At 44.3% G+C, this 17661-nt stretch overlaps 1 protein-coding gene across 1 annotated transcript in view; it reads left to right on the forward strand.

Annotated features, from left to right (window-relative positions):
• BANP (BTG3 associated nuclear protein) overlaps positions 1-16441 on the forward strand; it is a 140948-nt gene extending 124507 nt beyond the window's left edge. Inside the window, exon 17 of the mRNA XM_023761090.1 lies at positions 15330-16441. Within this exon, the coding sequence (XP_023616858.1) occupies positions 15330-15383 (54 nt within the window). The 3' untranslated portion in view covers positions 15384-16441. The remainder of the gene's footprint in view (positions 1-15329) is intronic.
• Positions 16442-17661: the final 1220 nt, after the last annotated feature.

The following is a 17661-nucleotide window of genomic DNA, read 5'->3' on the forward strand; positions in this document are numbered from 1 at the left end:
AGGTCTCTTATAGATATCATATATATGGGTCATGTTTTCTTATCTATTCACTATCCTATGTCATTTCATTGAAGCATTTAATCCATTTATATATAAGGTTATTATTGATAGGTACTTATTTATTGCTAATTTATTTTTTATGCCTACTTTCCTTTCTCTCTACATATATTTCTTCTTGCAACAGTCCCTTTAGCATTTCTTGCAATGCTGTTTTGGTGGTAACAAACTACTTTAGCCTTTTTTTTTCTTTTTTGGTCTGGGAAGCTTGTTATTTCACCTCCAATTTTGAATGATACTCTTGCTGAACAGAGTAGTCTTGGTTTCAGTAGTCTTGCTTATCATTACTTTGAATATTTCATGCCATTCCCTTCTGGCCTATAGTGTTTCTGTTGAGAAATCAGCTGATAGCCTTATGGGAAATCCCTGGTAGGTTACTGTTTCTTGCTGCCCTTAAGATTCTCTTTGTCTTTAAAGTTTTATCAATTTAATTATGATGTTTCTTGGTGTGGATCTCTTTGTGTTCATCTTGATTGGGATTCTCTGTACTTCCTGAACTTGTGTGACTTTTTTTCTTTACCAGATTAGGGAAGTTTTCTGTTAATATTTCTTTTAACACTTGGAGTGCGGGTGAATTTCCCGCCAAAATATAAGATGGCTCTGTCTTTTGGTTTTGTTCCATCCACCAAAAGGGTGGATTACAAACAAATATTTGGTAATACGCAGTTACAATCGGCCCGAGTTTACACGTTTCCCGCACTCCACCGCAAATCTATATGAACCGAGTTAAAGACGGCTCCCGGAGTACGCGCAATTCACGCGAGCCGACTTAACTCGTTTCCCGCACTCCAAGTGTTAAACAGGTTCTCTATCCCTTGCTCACTTTCTTCTCCCTCTGGTATCCCTATGATGTGGATGTTGTTCTGTTTCATGTTGTCCCTGAGTTCCCTTAAACTATCCTCATTTTTTTAAGTGCTTTTTCTCTTTGTTGCTCTAATTTTTTTCTACATTGTCTTCCAAATCACTCGTTCCATCCTCTGCTTCATCCAGCCTACTTTTAATTCCTTCCAGTGTATTCTTGATGTCAGATATAGTATTCTTCATTTCTGGCTGGTTCTTATTCATGGTTTCTATGTCCCTTTTTATGCTGATGTATTTCCCACTAAGTTCCTTATAGTTCTCACTTAGTTCTTTGGACATCCTTATAATCATTACTCTGATATTGGTGTTTTTTTAAAATTTTTTTAAAATTTTGTTTTATTGCTTAAAGCATTACAAAGAGTATTACATATGCCCTAACCGTTTTGGCTCAGTGGATAGAGTGTCGGCCTGCGGACTGAAGGGTCCCAGGTTCGATTCTGGTCAAGGGCATGTACCTTGGTTGTGGGCACATCCCCAGTAGGAGGTGTGCAGGAGGCAGCTGATCGATGTTTCTCTCTCATTGATGTTTCTAACTCTCTATCCCTCTCCCTTCCTCTCTGTAAAAAATCAATAAAATATATATTTTTAAAAAAAGAGTATTACATATTTCTCCTTTTTTCCCCCCCCTTGACCTTCCCCCGGCCTCCCCTACCCCCCCGTGTCTTGTGTCCATTGGTTATGCTTATATGCATGCATACAAGTCCTTCGGTTGATCTCTTACCCCCTCCCCCCCAACCCTCCCTGGCCTTTCCGTTGTAGTTTGACAGTCTGTTCGATGCTGCTCTGCCTCTTACCTATTTTTGTTCATCAGTTTATAATGGTCTTTATTATCCATAAATGAGTGAGATCATGTGGTATTTTTCTTTCATTGACTGGCTTATTTCACTTAGTATAATGCTCTCCAGTTCCATCCATGCTGTTGCAAATGGTAAGAATTCCTTCTTTTTTACAGCAGCATAGTATTCCATTGTGTAGATGTACCATAGTTTTTTAATCCACTCATCTGCTGATGGGCACTTAGGCTGTTTCCAAATCTTAGCTATGGTAAATTGTGCTGCTATGAACATAGGGGTGCATATATCCTTTCTGATTGGTGTTTCTGGTTTCTTGGGATACATTCGTAGAAGTGGGATCACTGGGTCAAATCAAATGGGAGGACCCAGTGGTGCAATCTCCTTAAACTACTGAGCTGGATGTTCTAGGAGTTTCCCATTTGTGGGTTATTTGGGCTCTTCTGTTATAATTGGGTCTTAATTGTTGTTGCCCCATTTGTGGGTGGGATCTCCTCTCAGGCTGGCTGACTGTGAGGCCCAACCCCAACCAGGTCATGCAAACTATGCTACAGGTACTCTGGCTGGTGCAGACATGTGTTTGAGGGAAGTTTGTCCCTGCACTGTTGTCCTTTCCCAAGATTTTCCTGCTATCTGGCTAAACCAGAATGATACAGATTGCCTCATGAACTGGAATTCTGACAACCTAAGAGCTCAATATCCCAGGTCACAAATGATTAAGAGGACTGTTCAGGCAATAGCTCTTCTATGATTTCTTTTCTGATGGCTGCACTTAAGCCATGGAAGCTCAGAGGCAACTTGCAGACTCTTCTAGGTGCCGCCTAGCTGGTTTAGCTTTCTAAAGCAGGGCCACAGTATTCCCTAAATATATTTTATATTCATGAGGTAGTCTTGGAAATCCTTGCTCCGGACATAGTCCTCCACCTTCCTCACCAGTGTGCCCACCATGGCCGTGTTGGACCCGAGCCATCCAAGGTGCACTTGGTGCCCTCACCACCGCTCCTCAGAGCCCTACAACACCCGACTGAGTCAGCGTTTGTGAGTGGTTTTATGATAGGGGTCCAATTTCATTCTTTTGCATGTGAATATCCAATTTTTTCAGTACCATATATTGAAGAAACTGTCTTTTCCCCATAGTATATTCTTGGTTCCCTTGTGAAATATTAGTTTATATATGTTGTGTTTATTTCTAGGCTCTTGGTTTTGTTTCATTGTTCTATGAGTCTATTTTTATGCCAGTACCATACTGTTTTGATTACTATAACTTTGTAGTATAGTTTGCTACCAGGAATTGTGATATCTCCAGCCTTGTTTTCTTTTTCAAGATTGCTTTGGCTATTTTGGGTCTATTGTGGTTCCATTGAGAATTTTAGGATTTTGTTTCTATTTCCATCATTATAATTTTGAGAGGGATTGCAGTGAATCTGTAGATGGCTTTGGTTAGTATGGACATTTTAAACAATATTTGTTTCATAGACATGGCATATCTTTCCATTTATTTCTCTTTAATTTTTTTTCATAAATTTCTTAAAATTTTCAGTGTAGAAATCTTTCACCTCCTTGAAAGATTTGGTTAAATTTATTCCTAAGTATTTTATTATTTTTATGCTATTATAAATGAAATTGTTTTATTTATTTCTTTTTCAGATAGTTTGTTCTTAGTGTATAGAAATGCAACAGATTTTTGTATGTTGGTTTTGTATCCTGCAAATGTACTGAATTTATTTATGTTACAGTTTTTTGCGGGGGGGATCTTTAGGATTTTCTCTATGGATCATATCATATATAAACAGACAGTTTAACTTCTTCCTTTCTGATTTGGATGCCTTTTCTTTTTCTTGCTTGATTGCTCTGACAAGGGCGTCAAGTATCATATTGAATAGAAGTGGCAAGAGTGGGCACTCTTGTTTTATTCCTGATCTTAGAGGAAATGCTTTCAACCTTTCACTGTTGAATATGATGTTAGCTTTGAGTTTGTCATATATGCTTTTATTATATTGAATTATGTTCCTTCTACATTGTATTTGTTGAGAGTTTTTATCATGAAGGATATTGTATTTTGCCAAATGCATCTGCATCTATTGAGATGATCATATGATATTTTTCATTCTATTAATATGGTATGTCACATTTATTGATTTGCATATGTTGAATCATCTTCACATCCTAGGGACAAATCCCACTTGATCATGGTGTATCATCATATTAACCCTTTGAGTGCTAACCAATATCCTAGGAACTATGCTAAAATTGCCAAGGCATTTTTGCTGATTTTACAGCAGTTTAGGAAAAAAATTATGAATCGCAAGTAAATGAAGTTACATATTCAAAAACTTAAGGAAATCTTTACTACATTGACATATTTAGCAATATCATCATCACTAATAAAAGCAGACTTAGAACTGGACGCCATTTCGAAGCTTTGATAGCGCTCCCAGCACTTTTGGCGAAAGACAGGAGGAGCACGATCGCGCTCCCCAGCACTCTAGGGGTTAATGTGCTGTTGAATTTGGTTTGCTTGTATTTTATTGAGAATTTTTTCATCTTTTTTTCATCAGGAATATCGACTTGTAATTTTCTTTCTTTCTTATTGTTGAAAGTATTACATAGGTCCTCCTTTTGCCCCCATTAACCTCTTCCAGCCCTTTCCCATCCCTTCCTCCCCCCAGGCCCTCACCACCCCATTGTCTGTGTCCACGGGTTATACATATGTGCATATAAGTGACTTGTAGTTTTCTTGTAGTGTCCTCATCTGGCTTTCGTATCAGAGTAATGCTGGCTTTGTAAAATGAGTTTGGGAGTATTTCCTCCTCTTTAATTAGTTGGAAGAGTTTGAGAAGGATTGGCCTTAACTGTTCTTTAAATGTTTGGTAGAATTCACCAGTGAAGCCCTCTGGTCTTGGGCTTCTCTGTGTTGGGGGGTTTCTGATTAATATTTACTCTCCTTACTCATTAATGGTACCTTCAAATTTTCTAGTTCTTCTTTAAAAAAAAAGGTTTTTATTGATTTCTGAGAGAGGAAGGGAGAGGGAGAGAGAGAAATAGAAAAATCAATGGTGAGAGAGAATCATTGTTTGGCTGCCTTCTGCACTCCTATTGGGGATTGAGCCTGCAACCTGGGCATGTGCCCTGACCAGGAATTGAACTGTGACCTCCTGGTTCATGGGTTGATGCTCAACTACTAAGCCACACTGGCTGGGCTATTTCTTCTTGATTCAGTCTTGTTTCTAGGAATTTTCCAACCATTTCTTCTAGTTTAGTTTGTTGGTGTATGATTGTTCATAGTCATCCCTTATGATCCTTTGTATTTCTATTGAATCAGTTGTAATGTTTTCTCTCATTTATGATTATATGTATTTGTGTCTTCTCTCTCTTTTTCTTAGTCTAGCTAAAGGTTTGCCAGTTGTGTCTTTTCAGAAACCAGCACTATGAGCAATATATACACTGAGTGGCCAGATTATTATGACCGGCCAGATTATTAGGACCACCCCATCAGTACAATGAAGTGAATTAGTTATGCAAATAACAATAATAATAAAATCTTGAGAGTATTGGCTTGGGAAGTTTTCAATATTCAGTATTTTTGGAAGTGTCAATGAAGTACTGATGGGCTGGTCATAATAATCTGGCCACTCAGTGTACATTTACATTTTTATATCCTCTTGCTGAATTAACCCCCTTATCCTATATAATAAAAGCCTAATACGCTAAGTGTCTGGTTGTCCGGTCGGCCATTCAACCAATCAAAGCATAATATGCTAATGATATGCTAAGGCCACTCAACCGCTCGCTATGACATGCACTGACCACCAGTGGGCAGACGCTCCAACCGGGAGGTTAGCCTGCTGCTGGGGTCCAGCCAATAGGGACTGAGCGATATGGGCCAGACACGCCCTGGAGCCCTCCCGTGGTCCCTCCCCGGCTGGCCAACCTCCCGCATCCCTCCCTGGCTCTAATCATGCACTGGTGGGGACTCTTGGCCTGGCCTGCGTCCTCTCGCATTCTGGGACCCCTTGGGGGATGTCGGAGAGCCGGTTTCGGCCCAATCCCACTCTATGCAGGAGCTGTCCCCTCGTGGTCAGTGCCCTCCCACAGGGGGAGTGCTGCTCAGCCAGAAGCCGGGCTCATGGCTGGTGAGTGCAGCGGCTGTGGCGGGAGCTTCTCCTGTCTCTGTGGCAGCGCTAAGGATGTCCGACTGCCAACTTAGACCCGCTCCAGGCCTAAGCCATCAGTCAGACATCTCCCGAGGGCTCCTGGACTGTGAGAGGGTGCAGGCCAGGCTGAGGGAAACCCCCCCCCCTCCCCGAGTGCAAGAATTTCGTGCACCGGACCTCTAGTCTATAATAATAAAAGCGTAATATGCTAATTAAACTGGACGTCCTTCCGGACAACCTTCCTGATGAAGCCGGGGCTGCGAGGGAAGCCTGGGTCCCGGGTGCCTACTCTTTTTTTTTTTTTTTTTCTATCGATAAATTTATTTTTATTTATTTTTATTTTTTTTATTGCTTAAAGTATTACAAAGGGTATTACATATGTGTCCTTTTTTTTCCCTGGCCCTTGACAATCCCCTGGCCTCCCCTACCCCCCAGTAAGAAGGCCTACTCTTGCATGAATTTCGTGCATTGGGCCTTTAGTCATTTTAATAATGACCTTTGTCTCCTGTTACAGTTTTTGACTTAAAGTCTATGCCACCCCTGCTGCCTTTTCTTTTCCATTTTCATTCCATATATTTTCCATCCTTTCCTTTTGAGCCTATGTATACTTAAAGCTGAAATGAGTCGCTTTGTAGACAGCATACAATTAAGGTGTGGTTTTTTTTAATCCATTCAGCCATTTGATGCCTTTTTTTATTGGAGATTTTACTTGTTTACATTTAAAGTAGTTATTGATATGTAATAACTTAATAATGCCATATTATTGTTTTTGGCTATTTGTTTATTTTTTTTCCTTTTTCACTATTTTCTTTTGTGAGTTGATGATTTTCTGTAGTGGTATGTTTTGAGTCTCTTCTTTTGATCTTTTGTGTATCTTCTGTAGGTTTTTGCTTTGTGGTTACCATGAGACTTACATAAAACACCTTATAAATATAACACTCTTTTCAAAGCTGATAACCACTTTGATCTCATACAAAAACCTTACTACACTTTTATTTCCTTGCTCTCAATTTTTTTTTGTTTTCAATGTTGCTGTTTATATCATTTTATATTCTGTATCCATTAACAAATCATTGTAACTGTACTTATTTTTAATAATTTTGTCTTTTAATTTTTACACCAAAGTTAAGTGATTAACACACCATTGTATTAGAGTATTCTGAATTTGACTATATACTTACCTTTACCAGTGTAAAGTTTTTATTTTCGTCTGTTTTTATGTTACTATTTAGTGTCCTTTTATTTCAGCTTGAAGACCTGCTTTAGCATTTTTTTAAGACAGGTCTAGTGGTGATGAACTCCCTCCGTTTTTATTTGTTTAGGAAAGCCTTTATCTCTCTTCCATGTCTGAAGGACAACTTTGCCAGGTATTCTTCTAGCAGCTTCTTCCTTTCAGTACTTTGAATAATACATCACCCGACTCTCTCCTGGCCTCCATAGTTTCTGCTGAGAAATGTACTTATATATAGCCTTCTGGGGCTTCCCTGTCTGTGAGAATTTTTTTCCTCTTGTTCCTTTTAAAACTCTATCTTTGATTTTAAACAGTTTTATTATAATGTGTCCTGCTGAAAATCATTTTGGGTTGAAATTTGGCAGAGTGGGCAGAATCAATGAGCTTTATGAACTTGGAGATCTAAATCTCTCCCCAGATATGAGAAGTTCTCAGCCACTATTTTTTTTAAATAAGCTCTCTGCCCCTTTCTCCCTCCTCCTTCTGGCACTTCCATAATATCTAGTATTTTTTCTTTTAATGATATCCCATAATTAATTTAGGCTTCCTTTATTCCTTTTCTTCTTGCTCCTCTTTCTGGATGATTCAAATGGCCTGTCTTCTAGTTCACTAATTCTTCTGCTTATCCAGTCTGCTATTGAAGTGCTCTCTCTCAGATTCTTCATTTCAGACATCTTATTTAACTCTAGGATTTCTGTAAGTTGTGTTTTTTATAAAAACATGTTTTTTTTGTTTCTTTATTGAACTTGTCATTTTGTTCATTTTCCTAATTTTGTTTAATTAGCTATCTGTGTGTGTATTTAGTTCACTGAATTCCTTTAAAAGGTTATTCTGAATTCTTTTCAGATACTTCATAGATCTGTATTTCTTGGAGTCAGTCATTGGAGTTTTTATTAGCTTCCTTTTGTGGTATCAGTTTTCTTTGATTATTCATGATTCTTCAAATGTGCAAGAAGTAGGCACCTCTTCCAGTCTTCACAGACTGCCTGTGGCAGGGAAAGTGCTACACCACTTTGCCCATCCAGGAACCTGAGTGGAGTTCTTGGGTAGGCCACCCTGGTGCCTGCGTCAGCAGGTGAGCAGGTCTGGTGCTTGGGTCCACAGGGTCGGGCCTGGAATCTAGGTTCACTGAGACAAACCTGGCACCTATGAGCTAACCCTGGAGTCCATGGTAAAGTTGGATACTCCCTTTGTGGAGGGTGTCTCTCTGTGCTGGGCTGCCTGGGCCTGGGGGGAGGGGTGACAACATGAAACTGTCTTTTTTACCCTCTTCAGTGTGTCTTTTCTTATCTGGGCTTAACCCAGGAGCTGTAACCTCTCACATGGAATCTTTAGCTCTTCTGAAGGCATTTCCATGCATGGATAGCTGTTCAAATTAATGTTTCTGGGAGTGGCTGAGCACCAGAAACTCCTCTTCTGCCATTTTGCTGAGGTCACTCTTCATAGTGTCTATCTTCAAGTAATCTTAACCTATTATTTAAAATCTTGTCACAAGAGAAACTCCAGGCTCAGATGACTTCACTGAAGTTAAATGTTTGAAATGTTTAAGAAAGAACAGCAACCTGTTATAACCTCTTCCACAGAACAACAACAAAAGAAGAGGTTCATGTCCCATCTGTTTTATGAAGCAACATAACCTTGACATCTAAACCTGAGAAGTATGTTACAAAAAAAAAGAGAGAGAAAGAAAGTTATAGGACAGTGTTTCTCTTGAAAATCCCAGACAATCCTAAGCAAAGTATGAGCAAGCGGATTCAGTGATATTGAGTGATAATATGTCATGGACAAGTTGGGTCGGCTTCAGGAATTCAAGTTTTGTGTAATATTTTTAAAAAGTAACAAATGTGTTCATCTCATCAACAAAGAAATAAACTACATGATCATCTCAATAAATGCAGAAAAATCATTTGTACAACTCCACACCCATTCATGATTAATAGAGCTGTTAGCAAACCAGGAATGGAAGGAACTTCCCTAATCTGATCAAATAAGGAATCTGTGACAAACATCCCACATAACTGTGAAATAGCAAAAGCTTGTCCCTGAGGTGGGACTGAGCCAAAGATGGTTGCCCAACGCCACTTCTGCTTGGCACTGCACCGCAGAACCTAGCCATAAAAGATTTAAAGGTATAAGATTTGAAAAGCCAGAAATGAAACTCATTTTTTTTGCAGATGATATGGTTATTTATAAAGAAAAGCCAAAGAAATCCAAAAGCAAAATATTAAAAGCAATGAGTGACTTTTGCAAGATTGCTGGACTCATGCTCAACATTGACAAATCAGTTGTATTTCTAAATATCAGAAACAAACAATGATCACGTATAAATTTTATTTATGATAACCTTCCAGACACTTCCACATAGAAATAATCTAACAAAAGATAGCTGAGACAGAAAGCTGTGAAATATTATTGAAGAAAAGTGAAGAAAACCTAAGAAATGTAAGTGTAGGGCATGTTTGTGGATTGCAAGCCTTAATATTGTAAAAAGGTCAATTCTTCCCTAAATGGTGGATTCAGTGCTATTCCAACCGAAATTCAAGCACCAATTTTTCTGGAAATTGACATACTTATTCTGTAATGTATTTGAAAAATGCAAAGGCCAAGAATAGTGAAGATGGTGTTGAAGACTGTGGACGACTTTGGAGGACTGACGTGCTCCTAGAGAGCAAAGCAGTGTTCGTGTGAGAATCATTCTGTCCAGAGGGCAATGGGCAGGATACGGAGCCTGAAAACAGACCCCCTCATGCAGCTTTCTGGTGGGCGATGCAGGAGACACTGCAGCTCAGTGAGGAAGGGCACTGTTGCTAATAAGTGGTTCCAGGTCAACTAGATATTCGTGAAGGAAACAATTATGAATCCCCATCTCATAAGTTACACAAAATCAGTTACAGAGCAAACTGTGAAAGGAAACAAATTTTTTAGGAGAAACTAAGATTTCTTCATGGCCTTGGAGTTAGCAAAGGTGTTTTAAACTGAATGCAGAAGGACTGACTATAGACCAAGCCAGTTTTGCTCAGTGGCTGGAGTATCGGCCCACAGACTGAAGGGTTGCAGGTTCGATTCCTAGTCCCAGTCGAGGCATGAGCAGGAGGCAACCAATTGATGTATCTCTCTCACGTAGGTGTTTCTCTCTCTTTTCCCCCTCCCCCCTCCCTTCCACTCTCTCTTAAAAAATCAATGGAAAAAATATCCTTACTCCTCAGATGAGGATTAAAAAAAAAAGTACTGACTATAAAGGAAAAGACTGGCAAATTGGCATTCATTCTGATTGAGAACTTTGGTTCATCAGAGACAGCATTAGTAAACGAGGACAGAAAATCAAGCCAGAGTGGGATGGATATTTGCTATCCTTTTAGCCAATAAAGGACTTATTTATGAGAGGTAATCAGGTTTTTATCACCTGTAAGGTAATACAGATACACAACTCCGTGTGTAGATGGACCAAGCACAGGCGTGCTGCCAGGAAGCCCACAAAAGAAGGAATGGAGATGGAGGAGGGAAAGCCGTCCTGGTCATTTTCAGAAATGAGGATTGTAACTCTCATTTGTTACTGCTGAATTATTTAATGGTTAATTAATTTTTGTCCCCCACTTCACCCCCCAAAAGGCAAAAGGCATGAACACATGAACAAACATGTAACACGAAAAGATCTCAAAATGGTCAATAAATATCTGAAAAGGTGGCTCAACCTCACTGATCAAATCAAAACCACCACGAGACACTTTCTGAATGGCTAAGATTTAAAAGACTAACGATACTGAGGTAGGTGAACTCGGGGGCCTCCTATGCCTTGCAGTGGTTCTCAACCTTCCTAATGCTGCGACCCTTTAATACAGTTCCTCATGTTGTGGTGACCCCCAACCATAAAATTATTTTCGTTGCTACTTCATAACTGTAATTTTGCTACTGTTATGAATCGTAATGTAAATATCTGATATGCAGGATGCATTTAAAGGAGTCTCAACCCACAGGTTGAGAACCGCTGCCTTAAAGGGAGGGTGGGAATTGATAAAACCACTGAGGAAACAGTGAGGCGCCTTCTGCCGAAGTGAGCACATGCACACGATCGTCCAACAGCCTCCCGGGCTCTGTCCAAAAGAACACGGCACGTGTGCTTCTGAAGACACGCCAGGACGGCCCCAGCAGCGGATTGTGAGCCCCAACGGGAAATCCTCAGATGCCCATCACTAGCAGAATGAGCATCTCTTTTTTGTTGTTGTTGTTAAGCCTCACCAGATATTTTGATATTTTTTCCATTGATTTTTTAGAGTGGAAGGAGGGAGGAGAGAGAGAGAGAAGCACCAATGCGAGAGAGACACATCGATTGGTTGCCTCCCTCACGCGCCAGAAGGGGGCTGGGGACAAACCTGCATTCCAGGTGCGTGCCCTTGACTGGGGATCAAATCTGTGACCCTTCAGTGCGTGGGCTGGTGCTCTAACCATTGAGTACACCTGCCAGGGCAGAAAGGACAACTCTTCACGGTCGACTCATTCCACGGGATACGGAACAGCCATGGAAGTGAGCAAACACATTGTCGCTCCCGCAGTCACACGATGAGTTGCATGTGCGTAGTGTGGGCCTCCTGGGAGGAAGAGCCTGGCGTCCTTGTGTTTTTGAGGGCACTCACGTTGTAAGAGGAGTGCTATGGTTGCAGCTTATCTCTGTCATTCTTCAATTAACACTTTTTTTTAAAATAAAACACACAAAAGAGAAAAGTTTGCCACTAGCAGACAAACACTAAAAGAAGTTTTAAAGACTATACTTTTGTCAAAGGGAAAGTGATCCCAGATGGAAGACCTGAGATGCGGAAGGAAAGGAGAGCAGAGAAAGTGGTAAATGTGTGCGTAGTCTAAAAACTGAAACTATAAGGAAAATAATGTCTTATGGGGCTTAAAAAATAGGATTAGCATATGATGAAAGGAATGAGCAAAACTCTCAAGGAAAGGTAGACTATTGCCGATTTGGCCCAAGACAGTGGGAGAGGTCTGTGGCTGGTGTCGCAGCCTCTGGGCAGAATAATTCCAGTTTCCCACGTCAGTTATCATGTGATCATCAAATCATCCTCAGGGCACCCAGAGAGCAGTAGCTGAGCATTCACCATTGTGCCGAGTCTGGTACCTGTGATTTTGTATTGCTTTTCTTGAAAAGATCCTCCCAAATTACATAAGCCGTAGTCCCCACAAAACCTGAATTTGTTCTCCATCTTGTCACCAACTCCCTGTTTTCTCAGAGAGAAAGATTGGGAGAGCTGGGTGGCGGGAGGGCCCAAGGAGAAGGGCCACTGATGTGGACTGGAGTGTGGGCAGAGGTCTGATTGCCAGCTTGGTTCCTGTGCGCCATCCCTCTGACCCCTCTGCTCACAAGCCACGCATCACCACTGCCTGAACCCTGAGCGGATCTGAACCCCAGAGCTGGGGCCCCTTTTTGGGGGGGACAAGCAGCAGCCTCTCTCCTGGACAGGCCTGTGCTGCCCTCTTGGCCCTGCCTGCCATGGGAAATGGACCCAGAAGGCCTCCTGGAGATCCTTGCCCAGCACTTGCCTGCCCATGGGCTGGTCTGGCTTAAACATCGACTTTAGATAGCTCTATTTGACCATGTCCTTCCAGCCTTGCTCTGGCCACCAGGCTGTCAGGAGGAGGTGAGCCATGAGGCCTTGCTCCCTCGCTGCCCCGGCTGCTGACTGCTCCCTGTGAGGCCCTCCGGGTGTGATCACACAGGGGCCCCTGGCTCCCAGCCAGGTTGAGTGGGTGTGGGTCAAGGCTTCTCCATGGACTCCCAGGCTCCCTTTGCTGGGCCCAGGGCAGCATACCTAAGGGAGGACCTCATGCTGGCCATAGGCCTGGGGCAGCCCTGGAACCCCCTGAGCCCCCTTGCTTATCACAGCCAACCAGCTCCCTCTCACTCACTTCCTCCACCTTTTACCTCGTCTGTGATTGGGGTTTTCAAGAACGATCTCAGTGCTGTGGGCGTAGCTGACTCAGGCTGTGGGCTACTAATGACAAGGAAAGCCTGTATTTGGGCTCTGCTGGAGTTTATCACAAACCCTGCAGATAGACCTTTTGTGTCCCCAATGAAGTTTGCTTTCTTCTCATGCTTCTCTCACCAGCCAGCTGGGACCAGGCCCCCACAGGCCCAGGGGACTTGCCTGGATGCCTGGAGCTCCCAGGCCCCAGCCCCCACCACCTCCCCACTCAGCTGGTGGAGTCATTTTGCCAATAAGCCACAGAGCTGGAGCTTTGCGGGTAACTGTGGACAAGGGTGGTCTCTCTTCCTCCCATAGGACATTGGTCAATGTCTGAAGATATTTTTGTTTGTCACATTGGGGAGGGGGTGCAACTGGCACCTACTGGGTGGAGGTAGGGCCTGCTGGTGCAGGAGTTGGTGTGAGGAAAAGGGAGGGAGGGGGGTGCACTAAAGGCTCCCATTTCGCCCTAGCTGGTTTGGTTCAGTGGATAGAGCATTGGCCTGCGGTCTGAAGGGTCCCTGGTTCGATTCCAGTCAAGGGCACATGCCCGAGTTGCAGGCTTGATCCCCAGTAGGGGGGCGTGCAGGAGGCAGCCAATCAATGATTCTCTCTCATCATTGATGTTTCTATCTCTCCTCCTCCCTCTCTGAAATCAATAAAAATATATTTAATAAAATAAAATAAAGGCCTCTATTTCCCCAGCAAGGCCAGGCATCCTCAGGGCCCAGCTGGCTTCCTATCCTTATGTGGGGGTGACAGTAGAGTAACATAAAAGGGCAGAGGGGAGAAGTGTGTGGAGGGACGCCCTGGCCCAAGGGGTGTTCTCACCCTGGCATCTGTAATGCAGCATTTACTGGAGGCGTGGGCAGTGGATGCTCAGGGTACAAGGGACATGCCTGTCTCTTGGGGCCTTGCTCAGACCCATGGCCCTAGGGGTTCCTCTTCAGTGACCCTCTCCCTGGGAAGTCCTCATCGTTCCCCCAGCCCTGGGACCCCTCTGGGGTGAAACTCCAGGCAGCAGAATGTGCCACATATGGTATGTGTGTGTGGGGCGGGGGGGGGGGGGAGGGGGGAGGAAGGGGGGTTGCTCAGATCAGGAGAGGCAGCGGAGAAATGAGCAGAGGTGAGGAGTGGAAGGACCAGCCTTCACACCCAGGGACACATGGATGAGACAGCAGCTCCATGCAAAGGTGAGGGAGTGCCCCACAGAGAGCACTACCAGTGTGCAGGAAATGCGGCGTAGGGTGGGAGCCAGCCACCATCTCCACAGCCCAGCATGTTGGTTTGTGTCCCCTTCAGACACAGGCCTTCCACAAACCTGTGTGAGTCAGAATCAGAAAGAGACACAGTCCATCTGAGCCCGTCCCAGCCTGGCTGGGGAGCAGAGGGTCCATCTGTGCTTGGCACAGGATTGTCACACACAGCTTCGATCCCACCTCCTTTAGTCTCTGCAACTTTCTCATCTGTTCCCACGTGCTCCACCTTGGCACTTGGTTTCACACCAGGTCTGGTGTCTCCTGGAGATGAGATTCCAGTTGGGTAGGAATGGCAGAAAGTGGAGCTGTGCCTCTCTGTGCATCCATGGGGGATGGGGTAAATTTTTAATTTGTCTCATTACTGGCCATGTGAACATTGATTGTTTAATTAACATGATGTCTGCTAGGCCTCTCCCCTGTAAAGTGACTTTCCCTCTTTATTATAAACTAGTGGCCAGGTGCATGGATTCATACATATTGAAACAAAATTAAGTAGAAGAAAGATTCGTGTGGTAATTACATTATTGCAAAAAATTACATTTCAAAATCTATAATAATAAACGGGTAGTATGCTAATTAGACCGGATGTCTTTCTGGACAAAGCCGGGGCCAGAGCGGAATTGCCTGGGCCCCGGGTGCCTTCCTGCAGCTGGAGGGAAGCCCGGGTCCCAGGTTGCCGGAGAGAAACTGGTGCCCACAGCTGTGGGAAGGAAGGCCTACACTTGCATGAATTTTCATGCTTCAGGTCTCTGGTAGTATATATAATATATTATTTTAATATCATTTTCGCTCTTTCTCTATAATAGAAGTGTGCAAGTCAACGTTTATTTTTAAATTGCCAGTGCAGGTTTTATGTACCAGCTGGTCAGTCGGTCACTTAACCTTTTATATATATAGATAAGTATTTTGTAGAAAAGTCCTTGAAAACCATATAAACATCTCATGCTTCCCCAAACTTTCACTTGTTTGTCTTTGAGTATGAACTCATGATTTACAATTTTTTTCAACAGGATGTAATCTGTTGCTCTCAGTACGCCCCGTCCAGCTGGCTCTCCGGGCATTGACGGTGCCCAGGCTCCTGATGGCTTCCCAGCCATCTGATGTATCAAGATGTTCCAGAAGCATCTGGTATTTTTCCTGCTCAGACTGGAATCGGCTGTCTCTCCAAGGAATCCTGGTCACTGTTAGAGGAAGATGGTATTTAGAAACCACGATCTGGGTGCTGGGGGTGCTCCTGCTCCTGGTGTCCAGATCCAGCCCTCCCAGTGACCAGAACAGGGCGTGAGTGTGAGCGTGAGTGTATGTGCGTGTGTGTACAGATAAATGTGTGTATGTGAGTCCACACTCACACAAATGTACACACGCACAAATGCATTCACTCGCTCACACACTTTATCCATCTTTATCTGCCAGTGAGTTTTCCCCAGTCAGCCACTGGCTGGCTTCCTTCCCTTGTCAAGCGATCTGTGTTTTCACTTCATCGATGTACAGTATTCTTCACTTGATCCAGAGCAGGATTCCAGGCCCGGAAGAAGCATCTCCCTCAAGCGTGTAATTTGATGGAGGGAGCACTGGCTCACTGGGAAACCGGATGAGCGGCAGAACTCACTTTGCCATTGAGGCTCTCTGAACAGATTTCTAGCCGTCGCTGTGCTCTTTATAAGAGCAAAAGTTGAAAACCCTTCCTGTGCATCGATGAGAGAATGGTTCCTTGACCCGTGGCTTGGGCGTCAGCCACCGAATTCTTGACTCCTGACTGAGAGCCGGGTCGGAGGGCAGGGTGGTAGTTCTCCAGGGAAGCCTGTGGAGGTGAGAGGAGAGAATGTTTTGGCAGAACAGCTTGGACTTGGCTCCAGGACAGTGCAGAAAGAGAGAACGCTCCGCCCTGTGTCCCTGGGGGGCCAGACTCCTTGTTTGCTGGGGTCATGTTGGAGCCCCCAGCTTCACTCCAGAAGACACCCCTACCCCCTTGCTTGTGGCCTGGCAGTGCCTTCTGCTCACTGGACTTGCTGTAGAGCAGGGGTGGGGAACATCTGGCCCACAGGCCATAGAAGTCCCGAGAAATCATTTGGTCTGGCCCCATGGTTGGCAAACCGCGGCTCGTGAGCCACATGCGGCTCTTTGGCCCCTTGAGTGTGGCTCTTCCACAAAATACCACGTGCAGGTGCGCATGTACAGTGCAATTGAAACTTCGTGGCCCATGCGCAGAAGTCAGTATTTTGTGGAAGAGCCACACTGAAGGGGCCAAAGAGCTGCATGTGGCTCACGAGCCGTGGTTTGCCGAGCCGCAGTTTGCCGACCACTGGCTCTGGCCCTGCCAGGGCATTAGGGGTGAGTTAAGTAAATGTTTAACCAAGTATAGCAGGCTAGTTTTTGATAATTTTGTATGGCCCAAAAATGATGTTATAGATATCCAGATGGCCCTTGGCATTAAACAAGTTCCCCACCCCTGCTGGAGAGCAAGGGAGGGACGGAGAGATTCAAGTCCCAATTGGCACGTCCAGTGAGTCAGTGTTCGCCGGCCCTGCCTTCCCTCTGCTGCTGCAGGTGTGCCTGTCTCCACCTGGATGTGTCAACCAGGAGGGAAAGCATTCCTTACTCTGGCCCATTTCCTTTGTTGAGGCGCCTGGGCAGGGCCGAGTCTGTCTCCCATCCTGAGAGATCACTATTTGCTCAACCGACTACTGTGCTCTGGCCTGTAGGACCCCACCCTCCTTTCTCGTTGGGCAGCAGAACAGCCTGGCTGGAGCCATAGCACTGAGGGAAGGTTTCCACGAGGCAGGATTAGGTCCCCAAGCTCTGACCTTTCTCCCCACCCCACAGGGCTGGATGGGTGCCCTAGGCCCCAGGGCCCTCCATCCCCAACATCTTGCCTTGAAAGTAAAGGGGCCCTCCTGGTGCCAGAGTAAGAGAACATGGGAAGGAACGTGGGCCAGGGTGCTCGGGAGTCAGGAAGCGGGTTCTGACTGGTGCCGAGGCCGCTCAGGACAGGCTGCCAGCCTTCACTCCATCCTAAGGGAGTGAAACGATTCTCCCGAATCCCCTGCCCAGGTGGCCCAGCCCCCGCCTGTCAGCTGCTGCCACCAGCCCTTTCTCAGCTGGAAGTTCGTGGTGCTAGTCCCCAGTTAACTCCTGCCCCGTCGAGGTCCGACAATACCTTCTCAGGTGTCAGAGGGGCCTTCGCATCCTATAGCAGTGGTGCAAGACCAAAAGCTGTGAACCGCACACTTCATATCAGTGAAACGTATGGTATGTGAGTTACATCACAATGAAGCTGTAATTTGTAAAGGGCCTTATTCTAATTATAATAAATTAATGAAAACAGCATAACTCTTGGTACTT

This window comes from Myotis lucifugus, unplaced genomic scaffold (genome assembly GCF_000147115.1).
Source record: "Myotis lucifugus unplaced genomic scaffold, Myoluc2.0 scaffold_198, whole genome shotgun sequence".
NCBI lineage: Eukaryota > Metazoa > Chordata > Mammalia > Chiroptera > Vespertilionidae > Myotis > Myotis lucifugus.